Below are 19,405 nucleotides of genomic sequence, written 5' to 3'. Positions count from 1 at the left end.
GACACTTTCCGATAAGAGCGGACTTGACCAAGCCAGAGGTCAAGGCAAGCCATACCATATTTAGCGTCATCAAGCGAAGCGCGGGCGGTCGTTGGAACCCGGCATCCACCCGGGGACGGGCAATGCTAGGGTAGATAGATAATAATTACGTATGTATTGTACTGCTGTGTTTTCTTCCTTTTCCTCGTAACTAGCTTTCGTATCAATAAGAAACATTTCCGGTGACAGCTTGAACTTGCGTTGCGCAGTTAAAGTATATAACATTGTAGAACGTTGCCACATTCGGAACCCGTTGGCGCGAAACTGTATCTTCGAACGAACGTAACATGTCTCGTGCGTGCGCTGTAAATCGGACTTTTCGTCACCGTGAGAGATAGCAACTCATAAATGGGGATCGTAATGTGAAACCTCCGCAAGCCTCGGCCATCTGCGAGCTCGTTATGTCTTCTCGTACTGAAGCTCGCCGGATCCTGTGAGTCTTTACGGGTTAACATTTTTTTTTTTTTTGGTCGTGTGTTTTGATCGTATGGAAGTTGCGCAAAGTTCTTCAGCATAATTGAAGAAAATTTCTGCTCTGTTCTGCAGTACAGTGAGCAAAAAGAAAACAGATGGCCAGCGGTACTCCAGGCCACTCGAGAACAAAAAGTTCTATCTTCACTTCAAGAACCGTCGACCTCCTCCCCAACTCAGCCAAGACCTCTCGAGTCTGGGAGCTGTAAGTCATGTTCGAATAAAACTAATTTGTTTAAACGTGGATCGATCTCTTAATACTTAGCCTCGCGTGTGTTTCTTTCAGAGGGTAGAGCCATTTTTCGGGAAGGACGTCTCGTGCGTCATTACTGATCAGCAGGATCTCAGGCCTGCTTCAACACCGCCGAAGCCAAATTCGGTGGATTCCAGTGGCCCATCCACAAGTCCGTCTGTTTTTGTTGGGTACGCACTGTTAGTTTTCTGTTTGAATCTTTTGGTCCATCTATTTCTTTCTGAACCGCACTTCATTCTCTGCACACTACAATTGCAACTCCATTTCAGACCTTCTACATCAACGGGGCGATCGAGTGATCTGAAGAGTAGTCGTCACACAGTAAGCACGAAAATGAAGTGTCATGGTTATAGCCTTAAATGAGCTAAATGAGAACTGCTGTGTTCTGTTAGCTGCAGTTTTGTAGAAAGCTCATGTTTAATTTGTTCTCTCCTGTAGGGTCGAGGACAAGCTCTTGTCCAAAAGGCGATGCAAAATGCGGTAAGTATCGCTCAGTCTGCTTTAGCAGACCAGTTATTTCAAGATGGGACAAGTGCATTATTCTGCTTTTGTCCATGTTGCAGTCTGGCTCAACAGATGTTCTGGAATTGTGTCGACAGTGGCAGATAGAGGTCTCTTACATTAAAAGCTTCCTTCCGTGGCTGCAGAAGCTTAAGGAGAAAGCCCTGCTGGAAAGTGCAAAGCATGGGAAAGAAAATGCAAAAACAAAACAAAAATCTGACCTTCCACAAAAGATTGTACCACCTTTCATCAAGATAGAGGACATGCAGTGGTTAGTACTCATTTCCTTGTGTTGTTCAGGGAGTCATTTGATTGAGATGGAAAATAGCCAGGCAATTCTTTGCCTTTAGGTGTGTCCCCTAAGGCAATTTTAATATTGTCTTAAATAAATCAATAAAGAAAGATGCCTGGTTTATTTTTGAAAAGTTCAGTGTCACTAACATTAGGCACAGTAAATTATAGTGTTCATGGAATGAAATGCACATACTTTTATTGCCACCATGTTCAATTTGTGTGACATTAGCATAATTTTTACTCCAGTAAGAGCCCACATCACTTTAGTAGTGATTCGTGGTGACATGATATTGAGTAATTTCACATACGGAGCATTCCAGTTAAAATATCCCTGTTCCCTTTCATTCGTTGAGCACTGTATGTGCGGCCACAGACAGTTATAGTATGCTGGTATTGTTTTAATTTCTGCATGTCCTGTGTAACACGTCAACTAGTCTGTGTACCCTTTTCCGCTAGTAATTCATCATTTCCCCCCTTGCTAAGTACATCCATACGCACATTACTGAAGCCTGCAAATGATGAAACATTCACTGCAACATCGTGTGAGGCCCATAGTTTTGTATACAGGCTTGTCTCATCAGCAAGAGTTGCCAAAGTTATTTTAGTACATGTACATGAAGTTGGTTATTGCCTATCTCGTGATAGTGCATTGAAATAGTTTCAATGCAGTAATTTTGAACCGAAGGCAGAACTTCATTTGTGTGGACTAGAGTCACCTTATGTCATGCACACCAGACATTTGAACTATTCCACCCTTTATTTCTTGATAAAGTTGTTGTCCAGTAAAACATTGCCCATTACAGCGTCTATGGCATCTTGCTGCTGAGCATTTCGATGCAGTCGAAATGTCAAAACTCACATGTACGTAGATCTAGGTGCAAAATAGAGCACTCCAGGTGGTCAAAGTTAATCCAGGGCCCTCTGTTATGCCTTCTCTCATAGCTTCAGTGTTGCTTTGGGACATTAAACCGATGTAAAGTCAGTGGGCTGTTGTGTTCATTATGTCACATTGACTTGCTCAGCCACATTTAGAAAATGCCAATTCATCAGGAACAAACATTGCAGGAATAGCTAAATAAATTTCCTGGCCAAGTTGTCACGAGAGTATGCAGGCACAGCAAGTGACCAGTGCTCAAACATTCTGCAACTGGAAGTTGCATCTTCTAACATGCTGGAACTAATAATATCTCTGGGCAACTACCCAGAGATTTGTAGCAGTTTTCCGGCCATTTGTAATTGGGCTCTCTCTTCTCTTGGTCTTTTCTTACCCGTGGAGCCGAAGACACTAGTCAGCAACTAGTATCTTGGGCTCTAAAGACGCTTCCCTTTCCAGCGTGTTCAAGCCACTTTATCGGAGCCTTAAACAGTGGCCAGACGTCACTGCTGATCGTTGCCAGCAGAGGGTACCTAAGCCCAAGGAATCTGCCCCTGTGCCCAAGGAACCTGCACCTTTACCCAAGGAACCTGCTGAACCTGTTGCTGACAGTCATCTAAAAGGGGTTCTGCTGAGGTGCATATTTTTACTTCATGCTAGAAAAAGTAGTCATTCAGGCATTCCGGAGACACATATGTGCTCCTTAGCTTTACTGCAAAACACAACTGTACTGCAGCGAAGCTGGCTTTCAAATCTGTGTCGTGAAGCTTTTAAAAAAAATGGCTACTGTTGTGCCATTTATATCAGACCATTATCCATTTTGTATTGATAAATAATCGGGTGTGCCATAGATTTTTACTTTGTTTAAAAGCTTTAATGTCATTTACGTTAGTTTTGTACCTTGGAATAAAGAAAGTGGGTGTATGCTTGACTCAGGAGCATCTTAGAATTTGTCAAATTTTCCGAAGGGTCGAATTAAGCAAGATGCAGAAAAAACACCAAAACACATCACCGATTCAATGCTGCCAAAGGAATTGGTGATGTGTTTTGATGTTTTTTGTGCAGCTTGTCTAGTTCGACATGCCAGATAATTTGATTAATAGAGTTGGCCCCGCCAGCATTGAACGAACTAAAGTCAAATGAATTAGTCTTGGCAATTATGCAGGGCTGGCAATTGTCTGGTATTTCTAGCAGCCTCTATATAGTACCCAATCAGACTTGTGCACCATGTGATTAGCAGATATAACGAAAATCCTAGCATGTAACCTCAGAAATATTTGAGCGTGCTGTGGGCGGCACCTGATCTCAACAGGCAGGCCGAGGAGTCATTTTCGAAGTCGTGCATCATTTCTGGCTAGTGATAATGCTGTCTTTATGCTGTTTCAGTATCAAAAATGTCTACTTCTATGAGTCTTCTGTAACATTTCCACTTGTATATTAAAATTAAAATTTTTCACGGAGGCTGTGCTATACCTGCACTATATGAATCTAGGCGTCTTGTGTTGCCCAAAATTTCGTTGCTGTTGGTCTTTAAGATGTGTTCTGTCTAAACTATTCCTGAGACAGGCCACTGATAACCATAGCAAAATAAAAAAAGTGAACGGGACATCTGATGAGGCCTTTACTGCAACCTATGTGTGCCACATTACCAGCTGGTACCAGTGGCACACAGAACCCTTCACAAATAGCTTAATGTTAAACCGACCCAGGCTCAAACCACATGGGTGCGGTCGTGCGGAAAACTGCACCTGTGTGCAACATGTGCAGTTGTTCGCATGCCCTCACACATTTAACAAGTGTGCAGCTTGAGCGTAAGTTGGCCCTTAGCACTGCGTGATAACGCATTCATTTCCCAACTGTACTATGTGATAGGATCATGGCTGAGATCCCCGTTGTCGGCAGTGGCCAAATTTTTATTTTTCACCATGCGGTGAGGGTAAAGCTGATAATGGGAAGGTGGCATAATGATGCAAGCACATTAACAACAATAAAGGTTTAATACAAAGGACAGGCAGATACAGCTGAATTAGTTTCGAGTGTTTACTAATACAGTAAAAACAAATATTTTTGGGCAAGCTTTAATAGAACCTGACATGGAACTTGGCTTCCTGTACACAATGTACAAAGCACTTAAATTGCAGTCTGACACTAAAATTTTGTGTCTTGCTTAAAGTGGCACAAAATGAAAATACTAAGTTGAGCTAGATCAATAAAATGTTCATTTAAAAGTCTGTTGTCTTTTCTTTTATGCCAATACATCACTTTGTTGCATACAAAATTGTCACTGATGGTCTCGCTGCTGCTGTTCAGTATGAACTGCCCGAGCCAAAACTGAGGAGCTGACGTAATCTCCATGTGACTTCTCTATGCCATTGTTATGCCCTTTAGAAACTCTTTATTTAGCTCTATATGTGAAACTTGGTGGTTGCAGGTATTCTGCTTGGGTGAGTTGCTCTGCGGCTCTGCTTGGGTTGAGAATGCCAGCTACGGTCGCTTGAATCTTGGCGCCAGGAGTGTGCGAGGGCAGTTCTGCATTGGCGGTTATAAGCAGAGAAAGCAGTGCTGCTCTCAGTGGTGGTAAATAGCAGCTGCTCTGTGAAACGAGTAACTGACGTAACATACGAGAGGGTACCATACTCTACAATAGGTGGCATCACTCCGATTTGTTTATTTGCATCATTTTATTGCTTACAAAAGCTCAGTTATTGTTAGGAATGATGAATTCATTATTACGGAAGCGTAATCTTTCAGTGTAGCTCAATTTAATATTTTCTTTTAGTGCCGCTTTAAGTCTTGAACAGTGTGCAACAAAACCTGACACCGAACCTGGCTTCCTGCATGCAATGCAAAAGGCACTGTCATTAATATTTTATGTCCCACATTTTCTGCTTTTTTAGGTAGCTGCTGGCCCCGTAATTATGGTATGAAACCTCAATTTCTCGAGAGTGCCGCAAATAATGAATTGCATAACCTTTTATGGAAACATTCCAACACTTATGCCAAGTGCAGCATGGCTTCAGATGTGTAGCAGGTGACTACAGTTGAGCCCACATATAACGGCCCCACTTAAGACGAACTTTCACTTAAAATGAACGAGAGCCATGCGACCATCAAAATATACATTATATCAATGGCATAAAATCGCACATATAACGAACGTATTTGAATCATGCTGATCGGTTACAGCGAACGAACGGTGTAGACCCGCCGCCATGATGTGAAATAACGGTGACCTCCAACCCCTTTGCATGCGCAGTCTGTTTTCCCAGGCCTCCTTGGAGGTGAACTATCCATTTCGTGCCCCTCTACCCCCTCCCCGCCGTCACACGCTGCCCATGAGTGTCGGCATGTGGTTTCCAAGATCGCCCTCCCTCTCATCCTCGCGACTCTGCTTGCCTGTCCTCGCTCTTCCTTGCAACACCCTCGCTGTCTCGGGGCATGCGCTACGGTGCAGGCTGAAGTTCAGAAATTTAGTTTTATGGTTGTTACTGGCGAAGCAGGCCTCTCCACACTAGTCTCCATGCTTCTGCGCTTCGTTCTAGTGGGGCCCAAGTTGTAATTCAGGGTGGCGGACAAGAATGCCGTGCCTATAGCAGTCGCGAAACGACGAGCACTGAACATGGCAACGAAGTGACCAATTTTTAAGGAAGTGTCTCAACGGGCTAAAAACTATGAGTTGGTGAAAAAGTACCATGTCCAAACCAATCATCCCGACGATTCTAAAGAACAAGGAAAAGATCGCCAGGTCTGCCGCCGAGTTGACGAGCAGAAAGCGCTTGCGGAAGGCCAGCTATGCGAACGTACAGGGCGCGCTGCTTAACCCTTTCAGGGCAGATTCTTTTCGCTGTACGCCCAGGGTCGATTTTTTTTATTGCAGATTCCAATTCTTCTTAAAGACTTATTTTGAAAAAAAATTTACCGTCATTTTTCTAGGGTGACCATAAAGTGAGAAAAAAAAACTGCGGCACGACTTTTTGAAGTCTGTAGGAGTACTTGTTGAGCTTGTCAGTGATGCATAGCTGTCAGGTGAGGGGCGCAAATTAACAGACTCCTGTCCTGTCTCCTTCTTCCATGCATGTGTTAATTTGCACCCTTCTAATTCTTTTTGAACTTGCTATTCCTGTGCGTGATGACCCATCGGTGAGTCACCGGGGAGTTGTGCCCTTTTGAAACTTCTCATGACCCATGTCACAGTGAACGTGTTAAAGCATGAACTTACTTAAGAATATCCTGACCTGAATAAGCCCTTGACTAACCCCCACTTTATTAAAAGACCCCTCACCAGGCCCCATCAGAAATTTTGATTATATACGCTCAAGGCGAAGGGTGCATAGGCCTTTGTTTGAAATTTCAGCTATTTTCGTGCTGTGCAGTGGTTTGATACCTTAAAGACACCATCGTCAATGCAGGATCTACACACCGTGCTTGTCTGTTTCCAATGCCCGAACCTGGTGAGGGGCCCTTTAAGAACCCTGTGACAACTAAACATTTGAGAACCACTGAGTACGGTACGCCTGAATTTCACTGACATCACGTGTATAGTGCGTTCCAGTTCCAAATCTCTGAAGTCAAACTGCAGTAAAGGCTCAGCACTATGACAACTATTGCTGGAAATATGTACGCAGGTTGATTTGTAGTACAGTAAATGTATTTATCTGCACATGTTTTGCATACATCTTGCCTTGCTACTCTGTCGTCCCACGTAATTGATGTTGTATTTGATCTTGCTATGAATCTAGTTTCAGAATATACAGTTGAGCCCAGTTATAACGATACTGGTTTTGACAATATATTGGATACTATAACAATGAGCAGCTGATGCACTGTTAGCTTTTGTATGTGCTCTATGGTGAAATGAACTGCTTACTACAATTCTCCTATGCAGTGTTATTGGTTATAACGATGTAATATCTTTACTGAATGTGTGCGCCAAAACAGTAAAAGGAAAATTCTTGAAAAAGAAATGTGAGCCTTGCCCCCACACCTTCACGACACCCTTTGTGCCACCCACGCAGCTTGGTCGTCGCATCACCCTACCCATTGTGGGCTTCGCGCACCTCTCTCCTGTCTCCCTTCCACTTCTTCGATGTCAGCGCACTCGACTCGTGTACTGTGGCGAAGGTGTGAAGCACGCAGACCGACATGCTGGCTTGCACTTTCTTCTTTTTTATCTTTCTTTTTTTCCTGGATTTCACATTCCTTTTCTTTTTAGTGCAGACACCAAACTTAATTGTTGTAACCAATAATGTAGCATGGACACAGGGCTTTGCGAACAAAGGAAACTTTCGAATAATGAATCGAGTAATATCCTATGTGGTTAGGTCTTCGAATCGAATAATCATTATTTGTAAATGTATATCTTTTTGAATACTTTCTGAATATTTCAGAATGCAACTGCGCCCAAATAAACATACAGTTGGTGCAAAAGTGGTAAATTATCCCCCGCAAAATAATCTTACAGCATTTAGGTTTTGTCCAATCTATAAAACTGTGTGCACAGGGGTTACCAATCGCTAATGGAATTCTGGAGCTGTGTTCAACTATACACTTAATGGCAGCCTTGTATAAATAATTTTGTGCACTCAGTTAAGTAGTATATTCTTTTTGTTGCACAATCGACTTCTGCTAATTCGACCTTGACAGGACCGGCAAAACTGATCAAATGATCTGGCGGGTCGAGCTACTCAAGATGTTTAAAAAACCCAAAACGCACAGCTGATTCATTTGGTAGTATTTTCCTGATTCTAACATGCCCCAGAATCAAACGCACTCCACTATCTACTTGTCCAAAGTAACAAACTAACATAAAGATAACATTACAGCTCTTAAACAAAGTAGAGATCTAAGGCGCACCCGATATATTTAGCAAGAAAAAATGGGCAAGTATAAAATATCTGCTGCACAAGGGCGATCGGCATTTTAAAGTTGGCTTCGCCGCAATACAGATATATCATGCGGCAAAACACGAACGCGCTTTCAGTTAATTTGGGGGAGGGGGGAAGAAGAGTGCACATTATAATCGAGCAAATACCGTAAGCGGACATTGTGAGCTACGATTATTGCTTGCAAAGCTTCCTAGGGCAGGATGAAAATAAGTATTTTCAGTGGGATGTGACGTTCGATAAATGCATTCACTGTCCCCTAAGCTCTGCCGAGACAGATGCTGCCACTAAAGGGGTCAACATAGGGGTTAGGCATGCTCACTAGTCAAGTTCGAATTATGCGGGGAAGACCAGTTTTAGGATCGAAGTAATGATGGTTTTTGCCCGTATAAATAAATGCATGGGGGCTGGTACCTTTGGTCAGAATCGAATTAACGGAAGTCCACTATATGTGACGATTGCAAGGGAGTTCACGCTTTATGTCTGGACCTGCTTTCTTCCATTGTTGTAACCATCGGTCTTTATTCTCTTTTCTGCCTACAGGCCAGGCACATCAAAAGTAGCGCCCCGGGTCAAGGTCACTGAGCAGAAGAAGCTAAATTGTGAAATATGTGGTTGTTCCTATATCTGCCTGCAGAAAGTGAGCTTTGTTTAATTTTTTCTCTTGTTAGGTAAGTTTTCAAAGTGTTGTTTTGCTTATACTGTTTCTTTTTGTGATGTTGCAGCACTTGGAATCTGAGAAGCACCAGAAGTTCATGCAAAATGCCAACAACTTCAGCATCGTCAGTGACATCATTTCTACGCTTCCGTGCGCCTTGCCAAATCGTCCGGCTCATCCTTTGTCGGAGATAAACGGTCAAGACTGGTCAATGGCAGGCCCTGCCTTCCCATCGACCTCCGGTGATGAAGAAAATGTGCTTGGTCTTACTGCAGGTCGGCCCTGGTCGTCTCCTCCTCAAGCGGTATCTGTCATAAAGGGCCATCCTGGTGCAGTCAAACAGTCTGGATTTTCTGGCACCATCTCTGCCCTCCGGCATCTGAAGGTTACGCGCAAGAAATCTGCCCCCATTGCTGAAAATCCAGAGGAGGCGTCTACTGCTGGTGGCTCACGTCTGAGGAAAAGACCCGCAACATTTTCTGATTTTGAGACTCAGGCCGTCGTGAAGGACGCCCGAATGTTTTTGTGTTGCAGTGACTCGTGCAGCAAGAAAGAGGAATGCGTCCCTCCCAGCTTCTCATCCGAACCCAGTGGAACGACTAACAATCTCTTGGTTGGCTTCAACATTGTGGGAGGTAATCCAGGATGCACATCTGTCAAGAGTGCTGGAAACTTTGACCACAACATGAGTGAATTTTTTGACAAAGCATCGGAAAGCTTATTCAGCGACAGTTCCACAATGGAATATTCGTGGACTGATGTTGTGAGTGGTGTTGTTCCCGAGCCAACCCTTTCCAGAAGACAGTGTGATGCAGCATCAGATCCAGACAGTGATGACAGTTTTTTGCAGTTTGTGTCTCGTGCCATCGCTGAAGAACAGCCAAAAACTAGTTGTGCTGCAGGAAAAAAACACAGATCAAGCGCAGCCAACGATGAGGGTTTGTGTTTGGGAAGTGATGTACATACTGCTGTTGAACCAGAGCCCATGACAATTCGTTTTTAATGCATGTAGAGTTAACTGCTGTGCAAGTGCATGATTAACTTAAATTGGTTTGGTGCAATTTGGTTAGGCGTAGAACTTGCACAGATGTGGTGGGTTGATGTAAGGAATCTTTTTCTGCCTTTTGAACTTGTGAAGTGTGCACTTGTGAAGCTCCGAAAGGAGCAGCTGTTTTTCATTCAGTCAGATTATTTGTAACTTATTCCTTCCTTTCATAATGCATGAAACCATCTCTGTACATAAATTCATGGGCAATAAAGTATTTTTCATGAGCTCAAGCTCGTGAAGTGGGACACGTTCCGCAAGAAACGAAAAGAAGCGGGGCGAGGCGATAAGCCGATTACGGACATAGACGAGTGGACCGAGACGCTCAGAAGGGACGTAGGTGCAGCAACGAGCGAGGTTCCGCCCGAGGCGAACCTCGAAATAATTGACAGCAGGCTCCTACACATGTGGGAAGCAAAGCGAGCCCTCCTAAAGAGATGGAAATGCCAAAGACATAATAAGGCGTTGCGCAAACGCATAGCGCAGTTAGACAGAGACATCGAAGAACACGCACTTCAGGTATGCAGGGCACAATGGGAAGACACGTGCAACGGCCTCGAGAGGCAGATGACCGGGGCGAGCGCTTGGCGCCTTTTTAGACACCTATTAGATCCGGAGGAGACTCGGGCCGCTCAAGGCCACAAGACTCGTAGACTCCTAAGAGATTATAAAGGCGATAACTTCCTTGACGCCATACGTGACCGTTACTTTAAGAAAGCCGAAAGCATCCAGTACGCTGAGTACGACGGCGTCACAAACAAGAAACTGGACGCGGAATTTAGCGAATCGGAAATTCGGTTAGTCCTGGTCGAACTCAACACTCGATCGGCGCCCGGCCCGGACCGGGTTACCAACAAGACTCTCCGAAACCTAGACGACGAGTCAATCTCCCGACTCGCGGCCTACGTCAATGAGTGCTGGCGAGAGGGTTCCCTTCCCGAAGCGTGGAAACGGGCCCGCGTTATCATGGTTCCTAAACCTGGCAAGCAAGTTACGTTCGATAATCTAAGACCGATTTCGCTTACGTCTTGCGTCGGCAAAGTCATGGAACACGCAGTTCTCACCCGCGTGACCGACTTTCTCGAAGATCATGACGCGTTCCCGCACACCATGCTAGGATTCCGCCGCAACCTCTCCGCACAGGACGTATTGCTTCAACTTAAACACCAGATCGTAGACGACACTACCAGCTCCACTAAGGCAATTCTAGGCTTAGATATTAAAAAGGCCTTTGACAGTGTTAAGCACGAAGCGATCTTAAAAACAATTAGAACATTAGGACTACGCCAAAGAATGTATAATTACGTTAGAGACTTCCTCACGGGCAGGCGCGCATGCGTCGTCGTCGGTGACGAGGAATCACCGGAATTTCAGACGGGTCCGTGCGGCACGCCGCAAGGATCCGTCATATCACCATTACTCTTTAATTTAGTTCTACTTGGTCTACCCGAGAAATTAACAGAAATAGAAGGATTACATCACAGTCTCTACGCGGATGACATCACCCTCTGGGTTCCCGGAGGGGGATGTGACGGTCACGTCGAGCGAACGCTACAGGCAGGAGTAGATGCGGTTCAGAATTACTTGCGTGGAACGGGCCTCGAGTGCTCGGCTACCAAGTCCGAACTCTTACTCTACAAACCCACAAGGAGAGGTCGTAAAACCCTGCGCGAACAGGAACGGGAATATTCCAATATACACATTACATTGGCAGATGGTACTCCCGTACCGCACGTAGAGAAAATTAGAATCCTAGGGTTACACCTGCAGGCAAACGGCCATAACGGAGAGACGGTGCGAATACTTCGTCGTTCGGTAGATGACACCATCCGACTCTTGCGTCGCATCACGAACAGACGCAATGGTATGCGTGAAGAGTGCGCGATCCGTCTCGTGCAGGCGTACGCGATAAGCCGCATAACGTATGTTGCCCCCTACCTGAGGTGGATCGGGTCCGAAAAAAACAAAGTCGAATGCATGATCCGAAAGGCTTTCAAGAGGGCGGTCGGCGTTCCACTCAACGCGAGCACCGACAAGTTTCTAGAGCTCGGAGTTCACAACTCTCTCAACGAGTTAATCGAGGCGCACGACATTGCGCAATACGAACGATTATCCAGGTCAAAGGCAGGTCGATGCATCCTCGAGTCGCTCAGCATCGCGTACCACACTCAGCATGGAGAAAAGATGGCGGTTCCCGCCTCTGTTCGCGACCGCCTGATCATCCCGCCGCTTCCCAAGAACATGCACCCGACGCACCACGCCGGGAGACGCAACAAACGAGCAAGCGACCTTGAGAAAAAGTTTGGTAACAGCAACGAGGCGGTGTACGTAGACGCGGCGCGATATGGAGGAGGGAGAAGCGCGCACGCGATAGCGGTTGTAGACCGCTCGGGTAGGTGCCTCGCGAGCGCCACGGTGACCACGGGACACACGGAAGCGGCCGAAGAAGCCGCGATAGCCCTAGCTCTCGTCGCGGTGCCGAACGCTGCGATCGTGATCAGCGACTCGCAGGCGGCAATCCGCGGCTTCGCGCGCGGTCGTGTCTCGCGGGAAGCGGCCCGCATACTCCAAATTTCTGACGACGGCGACTCGTCATCGCCCTCGCAACCCCAAAATTCTACGGTCTTCCTCCTCTGGACCCCGGCACACACCGATGTTCCGCTAGCGGGAAACGAGGCGGCCCACGCCACGGCTCGAGGTCTCACACGCCGAGCCGCCGCTGATTATGTGGCCGCCTCCGCCCCCGAGAGCGGGGCATCGGATCTGCCGGATCGGAACACTACAACAGAAACACAGCAACAAGAAACACACTGGGCGTGGGGCGATCGCCTAACCACGTTCAGAGACCTCACCCAACACTACAGACTCGAAAGACGCAGATTCCCGCCACCACACGATAAACTGAACAGGAACGAGGCCGTGTCGTTACGCTTGCTCCAGACACACACCTACCCTAGCCCCGCTATCTTACACCACTGCTATCCGCGTTTGTACCCAACAGACGCGTGTAAAACATGCGGACGCAGAGCAACGCTGCGACACATGCTCTGGGAGTGTACCGGCAACAACGGTAATCAAAGCAGCTCCGTTGGCGACGCGTCCATAATCGCGGCTGTTGCCAGAGTAGAAGGCTCGAGCTCCGTTCTTCCCGACGCCGCCCCGGATGCGGGAGCCGCCGGGGACCTTCTCCGTAGGCGTCGCCGCCGCTGGGAGGCGGCTATCAGAAGTTCAGAGCTGGCAGACCAGCTCTGGGCCGTCCGGCAAGCCGAAGATGCCGCTCGAGTCCAAGAACTTCGAGCCGTCACCTGAGGCCACCACATCAAGAACTGCCGGACTATTCTTTACTAAAGTTTCTTCTTCTTCTTCATGATGTGATTGGTACAAACCTTGTACAAGTCGTTTAACTATTGACCATTTTGGACGCTTTTAGAGTGCCAGAGTACTGTTTCATAATTGTATTTTCGTTAGTTTCATGACAAGACGATTAATAGAGGGGTAGATGAAGGTCAAAGGTCAAACTACAGTATAAAGTTTTTACGTCTGTACATTTGTGGGGAACCACTGATTTCAGAGCACTTGGTATTTTGTCACATCTGGACCATTATGGAGCACTAAACATTCCCGAAACTTTGTACATTCAGTGGTCAGCTCCTTTAATATACAGTGTGCTAGTCTATTTTTACCACCTGCTGTGGTTGCTTAGTTGCTTTGGCAATGCGCTGCTAAGCACGAGGTCGCGGATCAAACCTCAGCTGCATTTTAATGGGGGTGAAATGTAAAAGCACCTGTGGTACTGTATGTTGATTGCACGTTAAAGAAACCCAGGTGATCTAAATTCATCTGGAGTCCCCCACAACGGCATGCCTCATAATTACATCATGGTTTTGCCATGTGAAACCTTCAGAATTTAATTTGTCTGTATTTACCTATAAACTACTGTACTCAATCAGATGCTTACCAATTGTCGTTGCTTAGTGGCTATGGTTTTAGGCTGCTAAGCACGAGGTCACGGGATCGAATCCCGGCCATGGCGGCCACATTTCGATGGAGGCAAAATGCGAAAACACCTATGTGCTTAGATTTAGGTGCATGTTAAAGATCCCCACATAGTCCAAATTATTCTGGAGTCCCTCAATACACCGTGCCTCATAATCAGATGGTGGTTTGGCATGTAAAACAATTTTTTAAATCAAATGTTGTCCAAATTCATGACATCAGAGTTCACACAGGAGCTTCGAGGTATAGTCGGCTACCCTCTCATTTTTGTGTCTTTTCTGGCTTGTCAAGCACCCTCGCATAACATAGAAGGCTTTATTTTTTTTTTTTATTGTGGATAAGCAACTTACTAATGCTGGTAAGCTTACGTTTCTTTTTAGTGTCACTTTATAGCATGTTGCTGCTGGCTTATGAGAACACAAGTGCTCATTTATGATTACTAGATCTATGGTTTTCACCACACAAACTGCTGCCACAGTCTTTATAATGTAAATCAATGGCATCTGGTGGTGGCAGTGACCATTGAAGTGAGCGAGGTTAAAGAAATACATGTGTTGAAAAGTAATTTTTCTTTAAAATTTAATTTCTTAGACTCTGGTTCAGAGATTACCCCAATTCACGTCCAGGGGTGGGACTCCTGCGCTAATTGCGCCATTTTTATACAAACGCAAATTGCCGCACCTTCGGCATGTGTGCCCCGACAGTGTCCGTGAACAGCGAGCAGATTCGATCTTAGAAAAAGTGTGCAGTCGTTCACATTCCTCACACCGCGCGACCGCGCCTCCCGCACAATTTGTTGTAATTTTCGCAATCGGAAGTGGTCGGCGTGGCCACTCCTGGCTGTCGTCGCCGCTGTCGGAACAGTCAGGACAGCTGTATTTATAGTGTACTAGAATACGGTTGAGTGGGTAGAGTGGTGTGGGGCTCCCTAGCTGAGGACAGGAGAATAGGAGGCAATCACTGCAGTGGGTTCAACGAGTGGGTGTCGCTGTCCCAAGGCCGGTATAGCATAAAATTATTCCAATCTGTTTTTATGCCCATACAGGCAAGGCCTGAGCCATTCTGACCTATCGTGAAGGGCTAATGGCGGATTTGAAGTAAAGGAGATTGGAATACTTTTACGTCAAACGAGAAAGTTAAGCATTAGGTGCTTTGGAATAGCCCCAGCTTATTATGTAGAAAGGGCTTTCAGAAAAAACTGCGATAGCAAATTGGTAGACAGCTATACAGAGTAAGGATAGCAATCTTATTGGCCATATTAACTTGCATAAGCATTCGCTTACTAAATTAACAAGCATGGTGTCACGCGTATGCAAGCAGACATGAACACGTTTCACTCTATCACCACGCTCACTCGCTGTCAAAACGCTGGAGGAAGCACGGCAGCAGCAGTGAGCAAAGTGACCTTCATGCTACCTCTTGGTTCAACGTGATCTAAGCGACGAAAATGCAGCACACATGAAGCTAGCAGCATTCAGCATATGCACTGTCCCCATCGCAGATCACCTTCAAGATGGGGGCCCGTGCGGCCGTGCTATGCGCAGCAGCCACCGGAGTAGAACGCCTGCTTTACCCAATGATTTGTGTACTACGGAAGACGGCACGCTTTCTTCCTGCTGTGTGGGCACGAGATTGAGCCGCCATCTTCTGATCACCCTCGCACGATTTCACTTTTTTACAGCATACACCGCGCAACGACAAAGTTCCCACCCATGGACTTTATTCAGAACACCATGGCGACGATGACGGCAGAAATGCGCCTGGAATGTCCATATAATTGCTATCATGGTAATAAGCTACCGTACTTCATACTCTGGCTTCTTTGTACACACTGTTGGTGAAAAGCATTTCCTGGCACTTCACCCATACTGTCGAGACATGGAAAAAAAATTTATGATATACGTCATGGGCTACTTTTCGAAAATTTGGACACACTATTGCAGAAAGCATGTTTTTGTGATTGCCGCCACAAATCAAAAGATCTACAGGCACTATTACCAAAATTTGCATGTACTTTACATAACCTCATGTGGTCCGAATTTCCAGAGTCCCGCACCACGGCGTGCCACATAACCAGATCGTGATTTCGACACGTAAAACCCCATAAATTAATTAATCTTTTTTTTTCATTTCTATAAGGCACCCATGAGCGATGCCCTTTTCATGGCTACCAAAACGCGCATGATATTGCAATTACTGCGTCTCTGCACTGCCCACTTAACCATGACAATATGTTCCTGATCAGCTGGTCCTATAACGTGCTTTTCTCAAAAGGGGTCAGTATTGAGCGAACACGCCCGTATGTACGTAGCCTACTAAAATTTATCGCTCTGTACGTGTGGGGCCACTCGGTCTACTACAAGACACGTATCAAAAGAAGGCACAACATAAGAAAAATGCTCGATTTGACTCCGCGTCCAGCGCGCGCCGCTTGTCACACCTGCAAACTCCCCTGGAATAATCGGTTTCACGGGTTGGTCCCAGTGTTTTGCGTTTTCGAGGCGGTTGTACGTGGCACTGAACAATACACAATTACTATGTGCCAAGCTTGCGCGGGATGATGAGGTTACGCTTGCCAATTTGTAAACGCAATAGCCACCGGTACAGCACGCGCTTCAACGCTAACGGGCACGTGGTTGCTTTGACGGTACGCAGTTGCCGCTTGTGCTCGGCTGCACGAGCTTTTTCTTGTGCCAGGGCGGCAGCATCGATACGGTATAGACGAATGAGCTCGTTCTCGGTTCTGCTCGCGGCGTTGCTGATTGAAAACTGCCTGCTTCTCAAGAGTCCTACCCATTTCGGAGCTGGAGAGAAACTGCTGCGCGCGCGCTCGGCTGCGGCGGAGAGCAATGACGTCACTACTGGCGCAGCCAATCGCGCTCTTTCTCTTTTTATTTCGAACATGCACATTAGTTGTGCCGGATGAGTTTCTGGCGTACAGACGACAGACGGACGGACGGACAAATCGGCTAGCCATATACAGCTTCGCTGTAAAAGTCTATAAGCGAGGCGAACGTGGCGTTTTTGCAGAGGAGTTCCTACGCGAGGTGGACATAATTTGCCGCTAATAACGTGAGCTTCAGGCGACTAATTGACAAAAAAATATTAATTGACATTTTTATTGGTGCGTTAGGGGGAGTGCTTAAATGGCGAATTTGAAGGCAGTCCTATTTTATTGCACCTTCATTAAAAAAAATTATTGAAAGTGAGACGTAATTCGAGTTATCGAATTTGAACAGTAAATCCATGCAAATAGCGAGCGCCGCGAGAGCGCAGGAAAGGCGACCCCGCTATGGTAAGACTGAAACGCAGCGAGGTGATAAGCGCGAGGAAGTTTCAAGGGTTTCAAACTGAACGTCTCGGCCAGTTGCCACAGCTATGGTACGGTGCGCTTTGACTGGCAAGCGTGTACCGCTGTGTCGGGTCAGGGGACGTATTCTGCGACGATCACTTCGGCGATACTATCACCTTCGCATGACGTAATGTTCAATCAGCAATCAGCTATCGCCGTCAGGCGCGCACTGATTGGCTGGTTGAGCAAAATCGGGTGAGCTGGTTGCAATACTTTGCCACGGCGGGCTATCATTAAAATTTCATCCCACACTTCTTTACGAGGCCTTTTAGTCTGACGTGCAGAGGGACGCGTTCAGTCTCGATATTTCCTGGATTTGCATTTATTATAGCTTGTTCCCTACCGATCGCATTTCTTGACGCTTTCTTTTTCGCCCTGTTGTTGCTTCTCTAGTACTCTTATGCACACACTTATTATAGGATGTCCCCCTGGCAGTTTCTCACTCTGGGACTTCCTGACGCTGTATATAATATGCAGGCCCATTCTTTGTACATGTACAAACAAAAATCTTCAAACTTCAATTTCGATGATCAATATCTCAAATTACGTGTGATTTTTATAATTACTAATAAAATGGGCTTGCCATAGATTGTGACGCCCTACAACTTTCCGCATAAACTGCCCTCAAGTAAAAAATGAAAGAAGTTAATAATTTGTTTTTGTGAATCAGTTTTTTTCAGAATAACTAACTTATAGAGCGGTAAATTATATCCACCTCGTGGTACAGCTAGTATGCGAAGAGGACAGGTGTCTCACGGTCATAGACTTTTTATTAAAAAATCTTTATTCTCTAGAAAAAATTGCAGGGTCTCCTAGGATCTCTCTTCAAAGGTGAACGGCGAAAGCCTGCTCTTTCTCCTCTTATCATTCGCCTCTTTCTCTTTGCCTCTTCTTTCTTTTAGTCATTACTGCTCACTACTAAGCATTTTTAGTCATTTGTAATCAATTGTGGTCATTGCAAGCCGTCGTTAGACATATTGGTCATTTCGTAGTCGTTAGTAGTCATTACAAGTCATTTCAGTCATTGTTAGTCGCTACTGATCATTACTAAGCATCTTTAGTCATTTCTAATAAATTGTAGTTGTTACAAGTTGTCGTTATACATAGTGGTCATATTGTAGTCATTACTATAGTCATTACAAGTAACTTCGGTCATTATTAGTCATTACTGCTCACTGCTAAGCATTTTAGTGAATTGTAATCAATTGTGGTCACTACAAGCCGTCGTTAGACATTTTGGTCATATCATAGTCATCAGTAGTCATTACAAGTCATTTTAGTCATTACTGGTCATTACTAAGCATTTTTAGACATTTCTAATCAGTTGTAGTCGTTACAAGTTGTCGTTAGACATATTAGCCATTTCATAGTCATTACTAGTAATTACAACTCATTTCAGTCATTATTAGTCATTGCTGCTCACTAGAAAGCATTTTTACTCCTTTGTTATGAATAATGTTCATTAAAGCCGTCATTAGACATGTTGGTCATATCGTAGTCATTAGTAGTCATTACAAGTCCTTTCAGGCATTATTAATCATTACTGCCCCAGATGAAAATGTTTTTACTTCCAGCTGGATTATGGAACTGGAAATTTCACCCAGCTGGATACTTTTCTAGCTGGGAAGGCAGCTGGAAAAAATCCAGCTGGGTGAAATTTCCGGTTCCATAATCCAGCTGGCATATGTCCCAACTGGAAGGTCTTCCAGCTGGATCCAGCTGCAAGAAATGCCAGCTGTAATTCAGCTGGAAGAGGTTCCAGCTAGAACCTCCAGCCCGGACTGTGGGTATACAGACCCACAGACCGGGCTGGCACACAGCACCGGTCGCCATGGTGTTGAGCCTTGGCGACAACACCATGGTGTTTAGCCATGCTTAGGTGAAATCTCAGGGTGTAAGCTCGCATCAAGCAGGATACAAACTGGCCAGAACTCGCATGGATCTTAGCTTGCTGTCGCAAGTCACAGTTAGTTCCTAATGTGACTGGCCGCAAGACCAGCTGGTCCGGTGAAAATACATGCAGCCGAAACAGCACGGTAC

General features: G+C 45.6%; 1 protein-coding gene across 2 annotated transcripts; it reads left to right on the top strand.

Annotated features, from left to right (window-relative positions):
* The first annotated feature begins 48 nt into the window (after window positions 1-48).
* Window positions 49-10,250, top strand: LOC135903531 (protein DBF4 homolog B-like). Of its 2 annotated transcripts, none has more exons than XM_065433838.2 (9): window positions 49-130; window positions 586-715; window positions 797-933; window positions 1,033-1,084; window positions 1,202-1,243; window positions 1,327-1,535; window positions 2,892-3,068; window positions 8,858-8,954; window positions 9,040-10,250. In XM_065433838.2, the coding sequence occupies exons 1-9, from the start codon at window positions 123-125 to the stop codon at window positions 9,973-9,975; spliced, it is 1,788 nt and encodes a 595-aa protein (XP_065289910.1). In that variant the 5' UTR covers window positions 49-122; the 3' UTR covers window positions 9,976-10,250. The 2 variants fall into 2 exon arrangements, with proteins under 2 accessions (XP_065289910.1, XP_065289909.1); XM_065433837.1 differs by having other exon boundaries at window positions 71-472.
* Window positions 10,251-19,405: the final 9,155 nt, after the last annotated feature.

This window comes from Dermacentor albipictus, chromosome 1 (assembly GCF_038994185.2).
Source record: "Dermacentor albipictus isolate Rhodes 1998 colony chromosome 1, USDA_Dalb.pri_finalv2, whole genome shotgun sequence".
NCBI lineage: Eukaryota > Metazoa > Arthropoda > Arachnida > Ixodida > Ixodidae > Dermacentor > Dermacentor albipictus.
Note: the sequence above shows the minus strand (reverse complement) of the source record. Positions and strands in the feature narration are given on the sequence as shown.